General features: G+C 48.5%; 2 protein-coding genes across 10 annotated transcripts in view; both read right to left on the reverse strand.

Annotated features, from left to right (window-relative positions):
• Positions 1-19,865, reverse strand: part of LOC306783653 (LIM domain only protein 7-like) — a 55,486-nt gene that overhangs the window by 14,118 nt on the left and 21,503 nt on the right. For 8 of the 9 annotated variants that reach the window (XM_079277383.1, XM_079277379.1, XM_079277381.1 and 5 more), the window contains exons 6-11: positions 17,530-17,643; positions 7,944-8,160; positions 6,955-7,201; positions 2,407-2,436; positions 1,493-1,607; positions 475-611 (exon numbers count right to left, since the gene is read on the reverse strand). In XM_079277383.1, coding sequence (XP_079133509.1) covers positions 475-611; positions 1,493-1,607; positions 2,407-2,436; positions 6,955-7,201; positions 7,944-8,160; positions 17,530-17,643 — 860 coding nt within the window. The remainder of the gene's footprint in view (positions 1-474; positions 612-1,492; positions 1,608-2,406; positions 2,437-6,954; positions 7,202-7,943; positions 8,161-17,529; positions 17,644-19,865) is intronic. The other variant, XM_079277378.1, reaches the window with a different exon arrangement.
• LOC306783654 (LIM domain only protein 7-like) lies at positions 3,310-6,923 on the reverse strand. Its single transcript, XM_079277384.1, has 4 exons — positions 6,399-6,923; positions 5,635-5,955; positions 5,145-5,291; positions 3,310-4,720 (listed from the first exon to the last, which is right to left on the reverse strand). Exons 1-4 carry the CDS (start codon positions 6,773-6,775, stop codon positions 3,925-3,927), a joined length of 1,641 nt encoding a protein of 546 aa, XP_079133510.1. The 5' UTR covers positions 6,776-6,923; the 3' UTR covers positions 3,310-3,924.

Here is a 19,865-nt window from a genome sequence, read left to right on the forward strand (position 1 = left end):
TGAGGACCGGACACAGGAGCAGAAGGGGGATGGGATGAGGAGGGGAAATAGGAGGGGAAAAGACAGTTATGGGTGAAATTAAAGTCAAGGGTGGAAAGGGGTGCAATTTAGGAAGATGAAGGGTACAAGTGACAGGAAGGGGAGTGAGTGTCAGGGAGGAAAATAAAAGGGTTGAAAAGAGGGGTGGGGCAAAGAAGGGGGAGGCAGGTTATAAGACGTGATTAGATTACACTTTCACATTGACTGAAGGTCTCCTCATTCACTCCTGCACAAACACTCCTCTAGTCTCTGCGTCTAATAGCCCAAAACGTCTCATGCACATCTTTTATTCGATTACTTCAGCAAAGGATCCCCCTCCGAGGGTAAAAAAAAAGGTGTAGAAGAGGAACAAATTAAGCAGGTGTTGCTTTTTTGGGTAAAAAAACCAGGATAAGAAAATAAAAATATCAATCTGATCAAGGTGTTTTCTCTTACCTCTCCTCTTGCATCTCCTTGAAGGTCTTGGCTCTTCTGCTGCTGGACGTGCTCTCCTCGGTTTTCTCCCTCTCCTCTTTCTTCTTCACTATATCAGAGTTGACACTCTTGCGCCGGTTCTTCCATTTGCTCAGGTCCTGTAGAGAAAAAGGAAGCCCATCTAACCTCACGCACCATTTTTGCAACAGTTGAAACTTAGATATGGCTGAAAGCAGAGCGGTTGTGTTGCGTGGCTGACTGTACAGCTGGAAGGGAGGGCAGTTGAGAAGGAGAGAGAAAGACAAAAAGAACCCCACTCAGAATGGACTACATTTGAAGGTGTTCTATTTGTGTGCTTTAGGCTCCTCCCGGCTCACCTCCCCTGTGTATTGGGGACTGTGTGACCTAAATGCTGCTTTAAGACTCGATTATATTGCCAATGACACCAATCAGACTGCTGACTGTCACAGCAAGTCACACAAACATGAACAACCTTTTATCACTCTTAATTTATCTACCTACAAAATGAGCGCTTGTGATGCATCGATGGTGTTTAGAGCAGAGTGTTTGGAGCACCGCTGCCCTTTGAAAATCATTTTCCAGGTTTAACCTGGACCCTCAAATCAGCTTTACATGGATTCATGTATTTGTTTTCATTCCAGGGTCTCTGTCTTACATCATCTGTCCATATTACATCATAAAAACGGCCCCACATGAATCATATCGTCAGTATTTACAGGAAGTGGTGTTTCCTGCCACAAACACTGATTTGGAAATGAGGACAGTCCATAGCCAGAGGGCAGCGCTGCACCAATCAATGTCAGCTTCTATCTGAGCAGCTCTCTTTTTACCCTGCAGGCCACATTCTGCACCACAACACCTGCTCTCCTGATTGCCGCACGGACCCTTCAGATCACATGCTCACCTTTCACTTCTGAGTTGGGAACAAAACTCTTTTCCTGCCAGAGTCAGATTGTCCTGATTTGTAAAACAAGAATGTAGGGATGGCGGACCTCGAGCAGACATATTATTTACTCACATCCTGCCACTGATCTTCAATGTCCTTTCTCTGCTCGCGGCGCTTCTGCAGCTCCTCGTAGCGAGACTGCTGGACAATGTTGGGGTCCACCAGGATATCGCTTGTTGATTTACTCCTGTGGACAGAAAGAGTTAAGAGAGTTTTCAAAAAAGTCCCTGAGCATCAGCAGCTCAAGTGAGAGGTGGATGGGAAGTTTAGTTTGCGTATCCCGGCAGAAGCTTTACAGGGTAAAAAAAAAAAAGTGAGCAAAGATTGCATGCATTGCTATTGTGTCAAATAAACAGTAACAAAACACACCAACTTTCAAGAAAAATAATTTCCAGCTTTTACCTCCCGTCCATATGTTCGGTGCTGATGCTGAAAACAAGTCGGATTAGACCTTTAACCTGTAACCAGGTGTTAGTTTGCAAACACAGCACACGGGTCACGCACACAAAAATACATAAACGTAAGCTGAGTGGGTTATTAACATGTATCACAGCGCTCCCCGTCATGCAAACAGAGCAGAGTCACTCACAGCCTTCAGAAAAATGCACTCTTTGTCCTCTTAGCTGTTGAGACGTACATGCGTCTCACACTCCATCAGTGTGGACCAGCGCTCAGTCAGAACTCTCACTGGGACGCGCTAGAGTTTAGGTGGATGACCCAGCGTACTGCTACTGTGTGCATCTTTTCACTTTGCTGCTTTGTCAATAGAGCTTTGTGGCGCACCAACCCCACCCCCCCCCCCCCCCCCCCATACTCACACCCCTGAACTTGGCGCCAAACAATGCACTGTGTTGTGTGTCAGCATTTAGCAGCCGGTGAGTGAGAGCAGCAGCACAAAAGCAAGGGGGCGGGGGGGGGGGGCAACTGCATGGGGGGCCAGAGTGAATGCAAACGTGCCACATTCCTGGGAGCCCGCATCAACTCACCCGTCAATACTCTCTTGCGCTTGCTGATGTCTGGGGAACCGGAGAGAGCCAAACACAAACAAAGTCACATTTCTGTGGAGGGAGCCTTTGACAGCGAGTGTGTGAGAGTCAAGAGCTGCGATGCGTCGCTCTCTGCCCGGATCATCCCCCACCAGCTGGTGAGGGGCCACAAATGTATGTGAACCCAGCTCAAATATGACGCGGCTGGTTTTCACTTCATACAGTGAAGAGGTTGAAGAGTTTAAAGGGACAGTTCACCCCAAAATCAAAGACACATATTTTACTCTTACTTGCACTACAGCCTAAATGATCTCTGATTCTGGGGTGAACTGTCCCTTTAAAGGTGTGTCTATAGTAGGCTTACAGCACCGTATCAGCTTTCCTTTCCCTGACATTTGTACGGGGAGTTGTGCAGACATGCATGTCTCTCTAAACAATGCTGCCTTTCTGGAGACTCCAACATGATGTCACTGGTGACGCAGCTTTAACATATGGAAGTGAAGTAAATCCAGGTGGCCTTGACTCAGGTTAAGTGGTTGCTTTGTGCGTGCTTGTGTGTGTGTGTCTGTTCATGTGCAACGCTGCAGTACAGATTTGTGGTCAGGTTACCATGGAGTCCACGAGTCGCATCTTCTCTCGGAGCCGTGGGGAATTTCTACAGGCAGACTCGACTGCATTTCTAATCGCCCCAGCTCGGCGCTGTAAGCGTGTTCAGGACGCTATGTTCGGATATTACTCAGGCTCGAACCTTTCCACACGCTCGTGCTGCTGTACTTGGAGCTTCACATGTCAGTGTGAAGCTCCCTCTCCTGAGGAAAACAACACTGAACTCTGGACAGGTTCCGTGTTACTGTAGGTGTTACGTGAGATCAACAAATGGCCACGCAATCCATCACGAGAGTATGAAGTCTCGTATTTCTTTATTAAGCTTGTATTTTTTTTTCCATTCACACGCAAACTCGGTCTGACAGGAACACAAAACCAAAGTCTAAAACTCAGGTCTGTTTTAACAGAGCTCATGATGTACCAAACAATATTGTGTCGCTTTGTTCAATAATCACACTTCAAAAACACAGTAGTGGTTGGTTTCCATGCACAGTCTCCCCGTCCACTCAGCATGTACATACCACATGTTGCTATGGTAAAATGAACTATACCTCCATCATGCAGAAAAACTACAACCAATGTCATCGGGACTTTGACTGCGGTTTCTTATTGACTGGAAAAAGACTTTCAATTTTCAGCTTTTGACAAACATTTAAAACAGGAAAACGTTCAGAGCTCTTGCCGCGCCTTCGTTGCAGTCTGTGTGACTGACCCAGTGAATGCTGAAGGCACCTACTCGTTTTCATACAGAAGAGCTTGAAGACATGGCCTTCAGACCAGTCGCTTACAAGTTGGATCGACATGCAGTCTGGACCGCTTCACTATCTGAAAGAAAATATTCCAATTCTGAAATGGCACTGATGAGTTTTCACACTACAAAGTCAGGAAGAACTAACAGGCAATGATCTGTCTTTACAACTTCAGAGCAGCCAGCCTCTCCACCATGAGCCTCTTCTTGTATCTCAGCCGACTGGCTTCCCTGATCTCCTGCATTCTCTGCAGGTCGCCTTCGCTGCAGGAGGACGGCACTGAGGGCACCATCTGACTGGCCGACGGGTCTCTCTGTGAGCTCCGGCTCTGATCGGAGCAGAGTTTCCGGACGAGCATGTCGTCTGTTTTAGGACGCGCCTCAGCCTGATCCGGTTTATGTGTTGCCGCCTCCCGGGTCAGAGGACACGGGGGGCACAGGAGTCTGGCCTTGAGATCGGGAGGCAGAGCCCACGGCTCCGGGACGGCCATGGGGGCGTAGTTGTCCGGTGCTCCCGAGAGAGGCCGCTGTTGCTGAGCCTGCTGGGTTTTCTCCTTGCGATAGACCACGTCGTCCTGCTCGATATCGGGGTAGTGGTTCTCATCGTCGCTGGCGCTGCCGTGTCGCTGGGTGACGATGTTGAGCTGCGGCTCTGACGAGTAGGGACGGCGGTTGGCCGACAGCTGGGTCTTTATCATGGCCATGTCCGTGTTGGACTGGAAGGCCAGGGTTCGCCTGGTGAACATGTCGTCGTTCTCCAGGTCGGGGGAAATGCTCTCATAATCGAAGGGGTCCGGGGGCTCGCGGGGGTCTTGGCGCCCCAGGAGGGGCCAGCGCTCACATTTGACCAGTCTGGGCCCAGAGGCGGGGTCCACTGGGGCAAACGCCAGAGGAGGGGCCATTAACAAGGGGGGCTGTATCTCGGGGAGGTGTGGGAGAGTGTGTGCTTGAAAGCGAGGACTGCAGGGGTTGGGCAGAAGGAGAGAGAAGGACAGAGAGTGATGAGTGCATGTGAACTGGATCAAAGAGCAAGAAAAGGAGGAAGAGATACACCACGCTGCCATAGTGCTGATATTTGATTCAAACAGATGTTGATCAAATCAGGATCACATGGTGATAAATAAAACTGCCATCACTGGAATAGCCGCATAAAAATAGCATAAAGCTGAGTTACAGCCTATTTTCTACAAAGGTCAGTGCAAGCGAAGTGCTTTATAAAGTGTGTTAGGGCAACCTCGACAGTATATAATATACACTATATATTATCATTAGTATATTAGAAAGCAGGTCGTCAGCCCCAACAGGGGCCAATCATATTCCTTCTTTTGAAATCTGGACGCTCTAACACATCCCGTCATTGTCACAACCATGCAGCTGTATGGACCTTTTCCCCACAACAAGGGTGGCGCGAGCCGAGGCCTCGTGCGTGTGGGGGTGAGAGGGGGAGGGGCCAGAGGGAGAGCGGGCAGAGGAGAGCCAAGGGCTGACGTCACAGTCGGAATCGTCCGACGAAGAGCCCGACTTCTTATAGCTACAGCCAAGGACGGCGGGGTGGAACGAAGAGAAAGGGAGAACAGGAGCAGAGAGAGAGTAAAAGGGAGGGAGGGGGGGGGAGATAGGAGGTGATGGCAGGAGAGGAGAAAGGAAAAGTAAGTGGGAGGAATCTGTACAGGAAATGCAGGGAATGACAGAATCGTAGGATCTAAAAAGGTTAAATTGGCATGCAATCATCGCAAAGTGTCTGGTGGAAAAGAAAAAAAAGATTGTGCAAGAAGAAGGGAATGCATTTTATCCGTATTGCTACTCTGTCAAATATAATAAAGTAGGTATATATATGAGAGAATTCCCTGCTTGATTTCAATGTCCTCACACACCTGAAGCCTTGCATCTTCTTGTACCAGGGTCTCCTCTGAGAGCCCAGTTTGATCTTCTGTATGTGAACATCTTCTTCGGGCGTCCAGAACTTTGGCAAGAACTTGTCATGCTCTTTGGCCACGGGCTGGGGATTGACGCCCATCTTGCGGGAGTAGAGGTCATCCTGGACGGGGTCAGCGTAGCCCACCTCGTCGTCCTCGTCCTCGGAGTCGTCGTAAATGTCCCTGAACAGGCTGTCCGCGGACAAGGGCCGGCGGTGGTCCACCCTCACGGTGCCCTGCCGGGGGGGCCGCGCACCCCCACTGTTGACGCCGCCGCTGCTGCTCGAGGGAGACAGCCAATCACACGTGTCAAAAAGGCTATTTTCGGCAGCAGCACAGCACGCCAGTCACGCAAAGAGTTGCCAAACAACCTCAAACGAGATGACGCAAGGATTAGCAAACCAAACGCAAGCTCAAAAACCAAGCTGTAAAAGAGGCAAAAATTGATTTGAGGAGTTAATGCCGCCAAATCACTCCTCCAAGCTCATCAAATTCAGGAGACGCAAAAAAAAGGACGTGCTGCAGCAAATGAATCTCAAAACAAGTCAAACAGAAACCAACTTTCAGGCGAGGACAGAGCTCTGTTAGAGGCAGCACACTACAACCAAGGGCGTGGCTCATGGTTACAATCAACCATGCAAACTGAGGGTAAGAGAAGCGCTCTAGTTGGCTCTCATCAGGCAGGCACATCAAAGTCACACAGTGGCTTCATGTTCTCTGACCTGAGGCCGGTCACATTCTGTTGAGGGGCAACATTGGGAGTCATAGTGACCTTAGGCCAGGGGCCCCCGCTGGCCCCAGGCGCCCGTCCCGCCACCAGGGGACTGACGGGCACGGCAAAGTTGGTGGGAGGAGCCGGGGAGGGGCTGTGGAAACGTCTGCTGGCCAGGTCATCCAGGACGAGGTCCGGGTCCGGTCGGTCCGCGTCCGAGTCGCTGCCGCTCTGGTACTCGTGGGCCAACTGCAGATGAGCCGCTGGCGAGGCGCTCTGGGACGCCTGGCCGTTGCCGCGGCCGTCGGAGGAAAGCCTTGTTTCACTGAGGTCGCCGCTCCGCAGGAAAATTAAAGACAACACCGGTACACAACCAACATCGACCATTCAACACAACAGCAGCACAATCACCCACATGATGGGGAAGGAGACAGGGTCAACTTTGAAGCACAGCACTTTGTGTGCGAACACTTTGTGTTACTTTGCTTTGAAGAAAGGAAAGAGGAATCCAATGAAACAGCCCCTTCAAACACAATCAAAGCATTCACTGGTGTGTGTCACAGTACCTGGTGAGTGTGGCTTCCTCCGCGTACATGGGGTTGGCCCAGCTGCGCCGGCTGTCCTCATTACGCTCGGCCCGCTTCTTCCTCAGCGGAGCGGGCACGTAGGCCGAGGGTTTGTCTTTAGTGGGCAGGAACTGGTTAAACTGGGAGCTGGCCTTGGGCGTGAGGGTTACTGACCGCCGGTAACTGAGACTGCTCTTGTTCTCGGCCATCCTGACGACGGAGTCGGCCTCGGTGTCGCTGCAACAACCTGGGGCAGAGACGGAGCGGGACGGGGGGGGGGGTAACAAATCAGATTGTGGGAAATAAAGAAATAAAGTGGGAGAATAAATGGAGGAGACGAGGAGAAGTAAAAAAGGAGAAATGAGGGGAGAGTAGAGAAAAGAGCGAGGGGGATCGTGTTGTGTGTTCTGGCGTGACTCTGGAGGAGTAACAGAGGGGTGCAGGGTGGGGAACGGAGGCCTCCTCATTTACAAGCCGCTGTGGAATGTCTCACTTCCCTGTCCTGCAGCGTGTGGTGGGGGGGGGGGGGGGGGGGGGGGGGCACTCTGAGATCACTGACCACTACTTCAACCTCTCAAAGCATGCTACTTTTTTTGTCATGAAACAAGATTGCAAACAAGCTTTTGCCGTTGCTATACATCTCCTTCTTTGGGTGCTTAATTCACTGAAAACATTCACTTTCAGGAGCACACCACTAGATGGCAATAGGTGTTTGTTTTCACTAATGGGAGGCAACTTTCTGGCTCCTTTGCAGCATAGCTTTCCAGTTCACAAATATTTGAAGTTCTGGACAGAACAGAGATGAAATTTGAGAAAGTCTGAACACTTAAATGACAATCTGCAGCTGGGATGTGATGGGGATAAGACAAAAACATGCACTGACCTCTTAAATGCCATGAAGTCAGCTTTAGATTAAAAAAAAGACAGAGGTGAAGAACAGAAGATTCAGATATGTTTGTGTAGAGATGCAAACACACGAGGTCTCTTACCCTCGCTGCTGCCTTTAACCTTAGTGGTGTCAGATGAGATGATCTGGGGTCGGGAGCCCAAAGAGTCCAAGCTGTCCAAGGAGTCGTCTCTCCTGTGTCCTCCTCCTCCTCCTCCCTCTCTCAGTTGGAAGAGCTCCTCTCGCTCTGAGCACCAGCTGTCTCCAAAACCGCTGTCTCTGACGTTGCCGCCTTTCTGACTGGACGATTCCTGCAGAGCCTTTCATATACACACACACACACACACACACGGTCAGATAACAGGCTGCCAATTACAATATTTAGCTCAGCAGTGTGTGTGTGTGGTGCGTTAGAGGTCTGCACTGTCTGGCCTCTCGTTCCTGCACACTGAGTGACTGGAATCGCTCCAGTATTGTCCATAAGAGACGATGCATTCACTGCCATCTCTGTCAAAACAAATGGTGCCATGCACCGTGTGCCGTTGATGACTGTTTACTGCCTGAAGACATTTTTGATGGCTCTTGAACACATAAGCAAGCCCCGGAGCCACTTTAACTAGCGTGGCTACGAACAAGACAAAACTTGAAAAGCTTTCCAGATCTGTAATCCACCGAATCCTACCAGACAACACAAGTCCACAAACTAAACCCGCGCTAACCCCGCGCCTCTGAACTTGGATTATCATAGCTAAACGTACAAGACGGCACGGTAACCGACTGCTATTACTGAAAACCCCTGCAGTCAGATTAAATTATAGGGGACTAGCGCACCATCGCCTTTAAATCTATGTGAGAGCAAAGTGCCAAATTCAACACTGGAATGAGCAGGAGGGCAGGAAACGGGCTCCTTCAAAGAGAAGACGCAGCTATTTCCACCTGCAAATATGAGCCGACTGTGCGACCGTGCTGTAAGCAAGATTCGAAATAGCAGAGGCAATGGATCGGGTCATTTATGACTTAACGTAGTGTTGGGAACTAAAGGAGCGTGTTTGGGTTATCAGCATTTAAGAAACTGAATTCTTGACATCAATAGAATTATTGATGTATGTAACAATTATTAATGATTATTAATATAAACGGGGCACCACCCTGCGAACAGGGACCAATAACCAAACGATAAAACTAAGTCTCATAATTAGTAGTCACTCATAATGTCAATAGTCTGCGTATGACTATACATTCAGTGACAGTGAAGGTTTTAAGTTCGAGCACCGGCTACTACATACAGTCTTATCAAATACATATGCACAAGTAATCACAGACGACTGCTCCTGAAAGTATAACAGAGTTTATTGAATCAAAATAATAAATGATCAAATCAATTAATATTGCAACCAACAAACATTATCATACAATTTTATATGCCTAAACTAAAGAATGAATAAAATGGATGAGGGTGTATGTCTGTGTGTGTATGTGTATGTGTGTGTGTGTGGGTCTGTGGGTGAACAGGAAGGAGTCTTACAGCTACGCTAAAGACTACAAAGATGGCGGCGTCGAGTGACGCTGGCCAAAGGGGAGGGGCCTTAAGAACTACAGCTAGAAACTACAAAGATGGCGGAGTCGAGGGACCCGGACAAAATGGCAGAATGGGGCTGCTGTGCGTAATTCACGTTTGCCTGGGCAGCACGTGATGTGAGGCGCTCGTTTGAACGAGGTTCCCCAGGGGTAGAATTCGGAGCTGTGTGTGTGTGTGTTTCGTGAAAGGAGGAAAGAGAAAAAAGGTGGGGGCTCATGAATCAGACTTCTGCGCGCGGTGCGCGTTGTAGTGAGCCTGAGTTGGCTGGCTCTATCACGCATAAATATACCGCTGTCGTCTTGAGAACTGCCGGTAACTTATGCCGTGATAAACCACGCACCTCAGCTCACTCACCGAGTCGAGTTAATGAAAAGAGAACTTCCACACGGAGTGGAAGACAATGAATGAAATTAATCCCAAAGAAACAGTCATAGTTGATACACAAATACAGCGGCGCTTCTCTGCGCCGTAATGATTGCGTAATACCTCAATATCACGCGACAGTCTTAAACACACAAAAACACGGGAATATCAACATATAAATGAATGGCCTGAATTAAACTTAAGTTAATTTAAGCTAAGCTATGCCCAAATGCCAAGAATCTTACTTGTAGATGCTTCGTTGCAACGTGGAAGTGTTTGTGGCAAAGCTGTCCGTTTTCCTCGTCGGGAAGGGGGACAGGGGGGAGCTTGCGGGTCGGCGCGGCTTTGCAGCGGGCGCTGTGTGTCGCGCGGCGGTGAGCTGGCGCGGCTTCGGTCCGTTAGCGTGGCTCTGGAGCAAACGCAGGTCCGGTCTGTACTCGCTGCAGGGAGAACAGTTAACTTCGGATGAGACGACGTGTCTGCGCGTCTTGCCGGGAATCCTCGGTCACGAGAGGAGCGAGGCTTCGTCGGGCTCCTCTGTGCCGGTTTGTGCACAAAATAAAAAGAAACAAAAAGCAGAGAACGGATCGCTGATGCGGGTTCGTCTCGCGGGCTGAGTGGAGCTGTACTCAACGTGGAACACTGTCGTTTCGTCCAGCGAAACGGCTCGTGACCTGACAGGGTTTGATGAGGGTTTGAGGGGCTTCCTCGTGGCTTTCACGTGGCCGGCGTCGCGCTGGCGGGGAAAGCTGGATTCTCTGTGGCCTGGACGGGGGGGGGGGGTCCGGGCGAAGAGAGCGGTTGTGTGCCTCCTAACTCAACCGAGGTCGAAGGGGGAAAAGCTGGATTCTCTGTGGCCTGGACGGGGGGGGGGGGGTCCGGGCGAAGAGAGCGGTTGTGTGCCTCCTAACTCAACCGAGGTCGAAGGGGGAAAGCTGGATTCTCTGTGGCCTGGACAGGGGGGGGGTTCGGGCGAGGAGAGCGGTGTGTGCCTCCTGTTACCCCCGGAGGGAGAGTTGGAAAAAGCAAGGAGGTGTGATCTGCAGGCACTTTTGTAGAACATCGGCTGAACCACAGGGGTCCTCGGGTCTCTTGGCTCTCGGCCAATGAGATTGCCGCGGTTACCATGGTTTTTTGGGGGGGAGGGGGAATTCACACCTGAGTGTGAAATTTCACCCAGAGGAGGCTTGTTCTCATCAAACTACAAGTCAGGATGAGACCTGTGCTTGAAAAAGTGAAGGCCTGATTCCCTTTGTCCACAGCACATGTTTAAGCAATATGGTCAGAGTCAGACCCCAACATCCCCCCTTTGTTCTGAAGAGCGAGGTGTTGGCTTCGGTCTTTAGAGCAAACCAAGGGCTGGCATGTGCATCCATGTGGTGGGGAAACCTGAAGAGGTGAGACAGTCCAAGTGTTCCTGAGACCAAAAGCAGTGGTTAAAACAGGCAGTGTTCATTGTTCATAGAGTTCAAGGTTCATAGTGGTCAAGTTCATGGTGTTCAAGTTCAGAGTTCATTGGCATCTGGGCAGATGACTAAGGTGGCATCTGGGCAGATGACTTTAACTACTTCTACCTACATCTACTATCATACACAATTCAAATCATAGGTGAGCAAAACATTATTCCCAAATAATTCAATCGCTATTATGATGTTGTGATAATCTAGCATTGCGGCACAGTGTCAAAGAAAGTAACAACCCAAATAAAACAAAACAAGACACAAAAGAGAGAGAAGGAAAGAATAGAAAGACAAGAAGCAGGTGAGGGGCAAACAGTGGTTACTGGTTCAACTCCTAGACAGGACTGGAGTCCGTCGGCGGAGCAGTCGTAGGTTGGCTACGTGGTGTTATGAATAGGAGGGAATCCAGTTAGTCTGTCGCTTCTGGATCTATTGGTACATAATATGTGCGTCTATCTCTCTCTAATCGGTAGATTTAGAGCGAGTCCTGTGTCTAAGTTTTAGAATCTATCGATATTGGAGTTGCGTTGCCAAGACTATAGGCCAGAGGTACCTGTGAGGGTTGCATAACAGTAGTGGTAGCAGATTTACAGATTTCGTTAGCACGGCTAGTGTGACTAGCTAGGCTGGTCTTTCGCTGCTCCAGCTGTTGACAGCTGAGCCTTCTCGGATGAGGTCCTGGATTAAATCTGACTGCTACGGCAGAGGTTATGTCCTCTTTGGTTACTTCTGGTAGAGTCTATAAAGCATGCAAAGGGTTCTCTATGAGAGTGGAGCATCAGTTTACAGTCACAATGGTTTGTCAGGTCATGCAACTGTTCTGGTTGAAGTTGGATGTGTTAGCGGTTAGTGCATGTCTACAGGGTGAGTTGAAGCATGCAGTTAAACGTTAGTAGTCAATAGTAAGCTGCCATTCTGCCGGTTGGTTTCGGCACTGGCGAGATTAGAGTGTACTTCCTGTGAAGTGCATCTCTCTAAGTTTCTGTTGTCAGAGATCCCACCCCCCTCGCGCTGTTCAAGTGGCGAGGGCGGATATCCCACGTTACCGTCAGCACTCAGGGAAATGTCGCGAACAGTTTCACTCTGGAGTGTGTCATGGCGGGCTGGTGATATCTCCCTCCCCCCACCCTCCTAATTAGAGATGGAGACAGGTCCGGCGCACAGGTCAAGTTCAGTTACCTACGGCACTGGCGACTTGACAGGCCCGGCCGATGACTCGGCTGAAAGAAGGCGGTGGCTTCGTTGAACAAGCTGGAGGTGGCTCATGCTGACAGAGCAGGAGAAGAAGGCTTAGTTGACGAAAGATCTTACGAGCTAGGGTGCTCGAAAGGCCTCTAAGGTTGTGGCACCCTAGAGGTGTATGCGAAAAGGTGGGGGAACACATGAGGCTCGTTTCTGACCCGGAGTCGGGTAGAGCAAGAGTGTTATGACCCCCCAGTAGGACTGAAGAATATGTATAGATTTATACATAACGGGCATTGCCTTTGCGAACAAGGTCGCCCAAGAAGGTTGAAGAACGAGGTGCGAACATGGGAGTGGTCGTTTCCGGAAGTGTGCTGAGTTCTCTTCCCCCCCCTACCATGTCGACTTGGCAGCAGGGGGAAAGGTCACTCGGCTTAGTCAGGTGGGCTGCGAGTCAGCGTTACCTGATGGGTTGCCCTTGAGGGCGTCTTTCACCCCCCTGGTTCCGTTGGTCTTTCGACCGCCAGGGTTGTTTGTTCCTCGGGGGTGACCAGGGCTCGCTAGGCCAAGTCCTCTCGTCGTCTTCCGACGCTAGGTCGGAGTCGCTCGACTGTTGGATGCCTAAGACTATGGCGGTGTCTTCGTACCGATTTGTCGGCCGTCCGCGTGTCTTCCATGCAAGTTGCGCATATTTCCTAATCTCTGGCATGGTGAGGTTACTCGTTCTGCAGTGCATCGTAACAGCGTACCTCACGTTGTCGTGGAGATTGTGCAAGAATAGCGACTTGAAGGCATGGTCTTCTAGACCTGGGGCGTTACGTCCTTGGAAGTACGCAGATCTCAAGCGCCTGAAGTAGTCTCTCGGAGACTGTAGTCTTTCCTGGGAAATGGCAAAGGCGCCGAGGGTGGCAGAGGCTGGGTCGGTGTACAGGGAGTACTCCTCCCTAAGGGCGTGACACAGGGATGAATAGCAGTCGCGGATGCTCGGCTGGAGCGTTTCCACGAAAGCGTGGACGCTTCGCGCAGTGGTTTTCCACACTAGCTTTAGCTTTCCGCGCGATGAGGGGCGCGATAGGTCGAGGAGGCAGTGATCGATCTCCCTAAGGTAGTCATCGATGCTCGAGTCGTGATTATCGGGATTAAAGCACTCTACGTCTTTTGCCAGAGACTCAATCTGTCGAGTGCGCAGGCCTCCAAGGTTGATGGGGCCTGGGCCGTCCGAGTCGTCTGAGTCTCCATACTCGCGATGGTGGTAACGACTATCATCCTCCCTCCCTGAGGGGGATGGGGTCAGTTCTTGTCGCGCGCGTGAACTGCGTGGAGGATTGCGTTCGCCTGAGGTGGTTTTGAAGCCACCTGGGCCGTCTAGGACCTGGTGTTGGTCCTCTCTCCTCCTGGTTGGGGATGTCGCGTTCAAGAAATGCAAGGTGGTTCGGGTCTCGGGGAATGAGGGAGCCGAGACCAAGAAATGACTGGGCTGAAAGGCTCGGTAGGGGGTAGCAGTACCTACCGGGGTTGCTGGAACACCTTGAAGCGCTTTCAGTTTGTCATCACTCTCTGATGCTTTAGAGAGTTCTAGGTTGACCTCTCTGAGGTCACTGCGCAGGCTACTATTTTCTGACTGTAGGGCTCTACAGTCACGTGACAACTCCTGAACCTCTGTTCGGAGTGTCCAGATCTCGCGTTGCTGCTCGTCGCTCTGTGCCCGGGTTCGGGCAGCTTGCAGCTGCATTTTCTGATGGTAGATGAGCAGTATTTCGCCGATTACGTTCTGAATCAGGCGCTCTCTGTTACCTGCTGGGTTATTTACATAAGCCACCAGCTGCTCTAATTGCTCGTCACATAGGACAGCAGTGTATTTTGCAAAGTACTCTCTTTCCTTTGCTGTGAGTCCGAGGACATCAGCCACCGCATCTCGTAATGCGGTGTCTTCTGGAGCTACAGCTCCAGGAATGGGGAATTTCTCGTCGCTCATTCTCTCTAATGAGTGTGACTCCCAGTGGTTGTTAATTCCCTAGTGTTAGAACGGAAACTGTTAGTGTTTACGGTTCTCAGTGAAATGTCTAGTTCTGTAACTTAGGATTTCTACTGTTAGATGTTAATTACTGTTAGTGTTACGGTTCATGCAGGCGCACAGTGAAATGTCTAGCTCTGTGACTTACGTTTCTACTGTTGCTGCTCTGAGGTATCACTACTGCTTTGCAGCCAGAGGTGCGAAAATGCTAATGTGGTTTAGCACTTTGGGCCTGTGACAGCTGTGTGTAACTTCTTTGAGGGATTTAAGAAACAAGCAAGGTATTACAAATAAACGATCAAATCTACTCCACAGCTGGCTGTTAGTTTTACGAAATGAAACGAATAATTAAACCTGGAAACGAAATAAAATTTCGAGAAGGGAATTAAAGATTAAGATTAAAAATCAAAATTTAAAATCAAAAATTTAATTACAATAAGACAAGATTTTGAAGATCAAAGCCTACCTATTTTGGGAAATAAGTTTCAGGAATTTGGATCATTCAAAAGAGGGAAAAAAAATAATTTTTCGAAAAAAAAATATTTTTTGGAACATTAATTATTCAAAAATAATTATGGATTAATGTGCATATATACTGTAACAAAACTGGAATAACGTAGCCCCTCACACGGGGCACCATTATGTTGGGAACTAAAGGAGCGTGTTTGGGTTATCAGCATTTAAGAAACTGAATTCTTGACATCAATAGAATTATTGATGTATGTAACAATTATTAATGATTATTAATATAAACGGGGCACCACCCTGCGAACAGGGACCAATAACCAAACGATAAAACTAAGTCTCATAATTAGTAGTCACTCATAATGTCAATAGTCTGCGTATGACTATACATTCAGTGACAGTGAAGGTTTTAAGTTCGAGCACCGGCTACTACATACAGTCTTATCAAATACATATGCACAAGTAATCACAGACGACTGCTCCTGAAAGTATAACAGAGTTTATTGAATCAAAATAATAAATGATCAAATCAATTAATATTGCAACCAACAAACATTATCATACAATTTTATATGCCTAAACTAAAGAATGAATAAAATGGATGAGGGTGTATGTCTGTGTGTGTATGTGTATGTGTGTGTGTGTGGGTCTGTGGGTGAACAGGAAGGAGTCTTACAGCTACGCTAAAGACTACAAAGATGGCGGCGTCGAGTGACGCTGGCCAAAGGGGAGGGGCCTTAAGAACTACAGCTAGAAACTACAAAGATGGCGGAGTCGAGGGACCCGGACAAAATGGCAGAATGGGGCTGCTGTGCGTAATTCACGTTTGCCTGGGCAGCACGTGATGTGAGGCGCTCGTTTGAACGAGGTTCCCCAGGGGTAGAATTCGGAGCTGTGTGTGTGTGTGTTTCGTGAAAGGAGGAAAGAGAAAAAAGGTGGGGGCTCATGAATCAGACTTCTGCGCGCGGTGCGCGTTGTAGTGAGCCTGAGTTGGCTGGCTCTATCACGCATAAATATACCGCTGTCGTCTTGAGAACTGCCGGTAACTTATGCCGTGATAAACCACGCACCTCAGCTCACTCACCGAGTCGAGTTAATGAAAAGAGAACTTCCACACGGAGTGGAAGACAATGAATGAAATTAATCCCAAAGAAACAGTCATAGTTGATACACAAATACAGCGGCGCTTCTCTGCGCCGTAATGATTGCGTAATACCTCAATATCACGCGACAGTCTTAAACACACAAAAACACGGGAATATCAACATATAAATGAATGGCCTGAATTAAACTTAAGTTAATTTAAGCTAAGCTATGCCCAAATGCCAAGAATCTTACTTGTAGATGCTTCGTTGCAACGTGGAAGTGTTTGTGGCAAAGCTGTCCGTTTTCCTCGTCGGGAAGGGGGACAGGGGGGAGCTTGCGGGTCGGCGCGGCTTTGCAGCGGGCGCTGTGTGTCGCGCGGCGGTGAGCTGGCGCGGCTTCGGTCCGTTAGCGTGGCTCTGGAGCAAACGCAGGTCCGGTCTGTACTCGCTGCAGGGAGAACAGTTAACTTCGGATGAGACGACGTGTCTGCGCGTCTTGCCGGGAATCCTCGGTCACGAGAGGAGCGAGGCTTCGTCGGGCTCCTCTGTGCCGGTTTGTGCACAAAATAAAAAGAAACAAAAAGCAGAGAACGGATCGCTGATGCGGGTTCGTCTCGCGGGCTGAGTGGAGCTGTACTCAACGTGGAACACTGTCGTTTCGTCCAGCGAAACGGCTCGTGACCTGACAGGGTTTGATGAGGGTTTGAGGGGCTTCCTCGTGGCTTTCACGTGGCCGGCGTCGCGCTGGCGGGGAAAGCTGGATTCTCTGTGGCCTGGACGGGGGGGGGGGTCCGGGCGAAGAGAGCGGTTGTGTGCCTCCTAACTCAACCGAGGTCGAAGGGGGAAAAGCTGGATTCTCTGTGGCCTGGACGGGGGGGGGGGGGTCCGGGCGAAGAGAGCGGTTGTGTGCCTCCTAACTCAACCGAGGTCGAAGGGGGAAAGCTGGATTCTCTGTGGCCTGGACAGGGGGGGGGTTCGGGCGAGGAGAGCGGTGTGTGCCTCCTGTTACCCCCGGAGGGAGAGTTGGAAAAAGCAAGGAGGTGTGATCTGCAGGCACTTTTGTAGAACATCGGCTGAACCACAGGGGTCCTCGGGTCTCTTGGCTCTCGGCCAATGAGATTGCCGCGGTTACCATGGTTTTTTGGGGGGGAGGGGGAATTCACACCTGAGTGTGAAATTTCACCCAGAGGAGGCTTGTTCTCATCAAACTACAAGTCAGGATGAGACCTGTGCTTGAAAAAGTGAAGGCCTGATTCCCTTTGTCCACAGCACATGTTTAAGCAATATGGTCAGAGTCAGACCCCAACAGTAGCTTTGGTTTTAGAGGCCAGCAATCCGACGCCCCTCGACCTTTTCACAGCCATTCCTCCACACATAGTGTACATACCGGGGAGGACACAGAAACGTACTGAGCAGTGGCTGTAGAAGAGGATTGTCTTCACGATTTATGTGGTTTCCACGAGAAAATGAAGCTTTTGTTTGATGACGACACAGATAAGACAGCTGAGAGTGAGCAATGGGATGACGAGCCACTGTTTTACCTTGTATAGTGCTGTGCCCAGTAAGCCCTCGAACGCCTTCAAATTCAGGTAGGGTCCATCATAGAAACGGTCACACTGAGCTCTTCTACCAAGCCAGTAAATGGTGATCAGCACCTGGAGAAGAAGAAAAGAAACAGCTTCTTACACAAAGCATACACGTGGGATATATCCACGACCATTACCAGACATAGTACATCAGATGAGAGCTCTACGTCGACCCCAGCCCATGGATGCTCTGTGCCAGGTGACTGTTGTGTTAGTTAGCCGCACTGACAACAGGTGATATCACTGCTCTTGTTTCCAGGCTCATCCAGAACACTCTGTTGCTGTTTGTGTGTCGGGCCGGGCAGGTAAATGTGCTGCACTGAAGCAAACAGGCATCACTATATCGCAACGTTCTGCTGGTCCCCTTTTTACACGATAAGCTTCCAACTGACGCGTCAGCTCTTTGGTTTGTCACGCGGCCACACGCGGGAAAATAATGTGGGTTTGATAAAACACGATGAAGCTGTGATGTGAAATACTATGCTTTCACTTTTCAAAAAATGTATGACTCATAAAACATTTATGGGATAAAAATTCCCTCAAAAAGGTCAAATTAAACACTATATCTTGTAATTTAATACCTTTCAGGATACTTTTTCAAAGACCTTGCAATATACCGAATGAAAAGCTGTCAATCACAATGCCTTGGTCATCATGAATACATTTCGCGATGTCGAATAAAAGCATTTCAATTTGATGCAAACCCGACAGTGTGCCTCTGATTTTTATTAAGGTTTAAATTTGAAAAATAACTCCATAGATATATAATTTATATCTATCTACCTATAGCATTGTCAGACTCACGATGGACTGTTCAAAAAAAAAAGTATCATAATCGATGCAGCAGATGCAGAGATATCGCATTTCTTATTCCACACATTCTTATTCCTTCTCAAAACCTGGCTCCTACATTACCCACAATGCATATAGCCAATGTTCCCTCTAAGCTGCGCGCTTGAGCAATCGCGCACTGCTCGCACAGTCTCAGCGCACAAGAAAATCTATGCAGCGCATAAAATAAAATTCAACATAAACATATTAATTAATATCTAATATTAGTCCTAATCTTATCTAATCAATTAAACCAATAATAATAATAATAATAATAATAATTTTGTTTTCTGTACTATTTTGCAATGTAACTCAGTGAGTGACAGGTGTCCAGCCAATGATACGATTCGGTTCACTTACGCTACGCAGCCAATCATAGCATTGACACTATTGCCCTGCCCATTCGCGCCGTGCAGGTTAGCTAGCTATCAACAGTGCGGCGGAGTTACGAGATGCAAATGCTAACCCCTTATCATGGCGAAACGAACGGGCAGCGACATAAAGTCAAAGCAAGAAGCAGATGAAGCCATCAACCTGGACAAAGTGTACAACCATTGGAGAAGTGAGAAGGACAGACGTGAAAAATAAGGTAAAATTTAAGTTAGATTTGTTCATATTCTAGTGACATTTATTAAGATTTTTTACTTATGGATATTAATCATTAAATTATGTTACTACTAGATAATTTATGGGTAGTAGAAATGATAACAAAAAACTGAGTAATTACATATTTTACAGACAGAGTTACAGGAATTTACACTGTATCACAAGCTACAGCACACGTCATTGTGCAAAATGTGAATGTTTTAATGTGAACAAAATGTTATGTCTGAAAGGTGTATATGTATCATTTCTTCCACAACAGGACCTCACACAGGCCAAAGCAAGACTCTTCCCATGGCCAAGCAGGACTCTCACATAAAACATACTACACATCTCATGAACAACAAGATTTTTGTCTTTTTCCTTTAAAGTTTGTCAAATCACTTATATTAAAAGTAAACTAGTGAAAATTGCTGCTGTAATTTGATTATTTTAATAAGCCATGTAACTTGCTATGATCCAAGGTTTTGAACAGGTGTGATACTGGTGTGTGGCCACAGCGTGCACATCTGATGTTGCTCACAGTGGTCCTCAGTGTGCTCAGGGAGCTTGTGTGTATGCCCAGACACATGAAAAATTAGAGGGAACATTGCATATAGCCTTCAGCTGCTAGCCCCAAGTACAGATGAGGAGCTACACAGGTCAGGTAAACTCACTTATTTCTAACTCCACAACTCCAGAATATATATATATATATTTTTTTTTAACTTATAGTCTTCCGCCCGCAACCGACTCAAGTGACATCACTCGAGTCGGTTGCGGCTCAGGTTTTAGATTGTGCACAGCTCTCACTGGAGCCAAAGAAGGCTGAATACATACACATGTATAGTACTCGCTAACACCTGTAAAAAGGCTTT

This window comes from Melanostigma gelatinosum (genome assembly GCF_949748355.1).
Source record: "Melanostigma gelatinosum genome assembly, chromosome: 10".
NCBI classification, from domain to species: Eukaryota; Metazoa; Chordata; class Actinopteri; order Perciformes; family Zoarcidae; genus Melanostigma; species Melanostigma gelatinosum.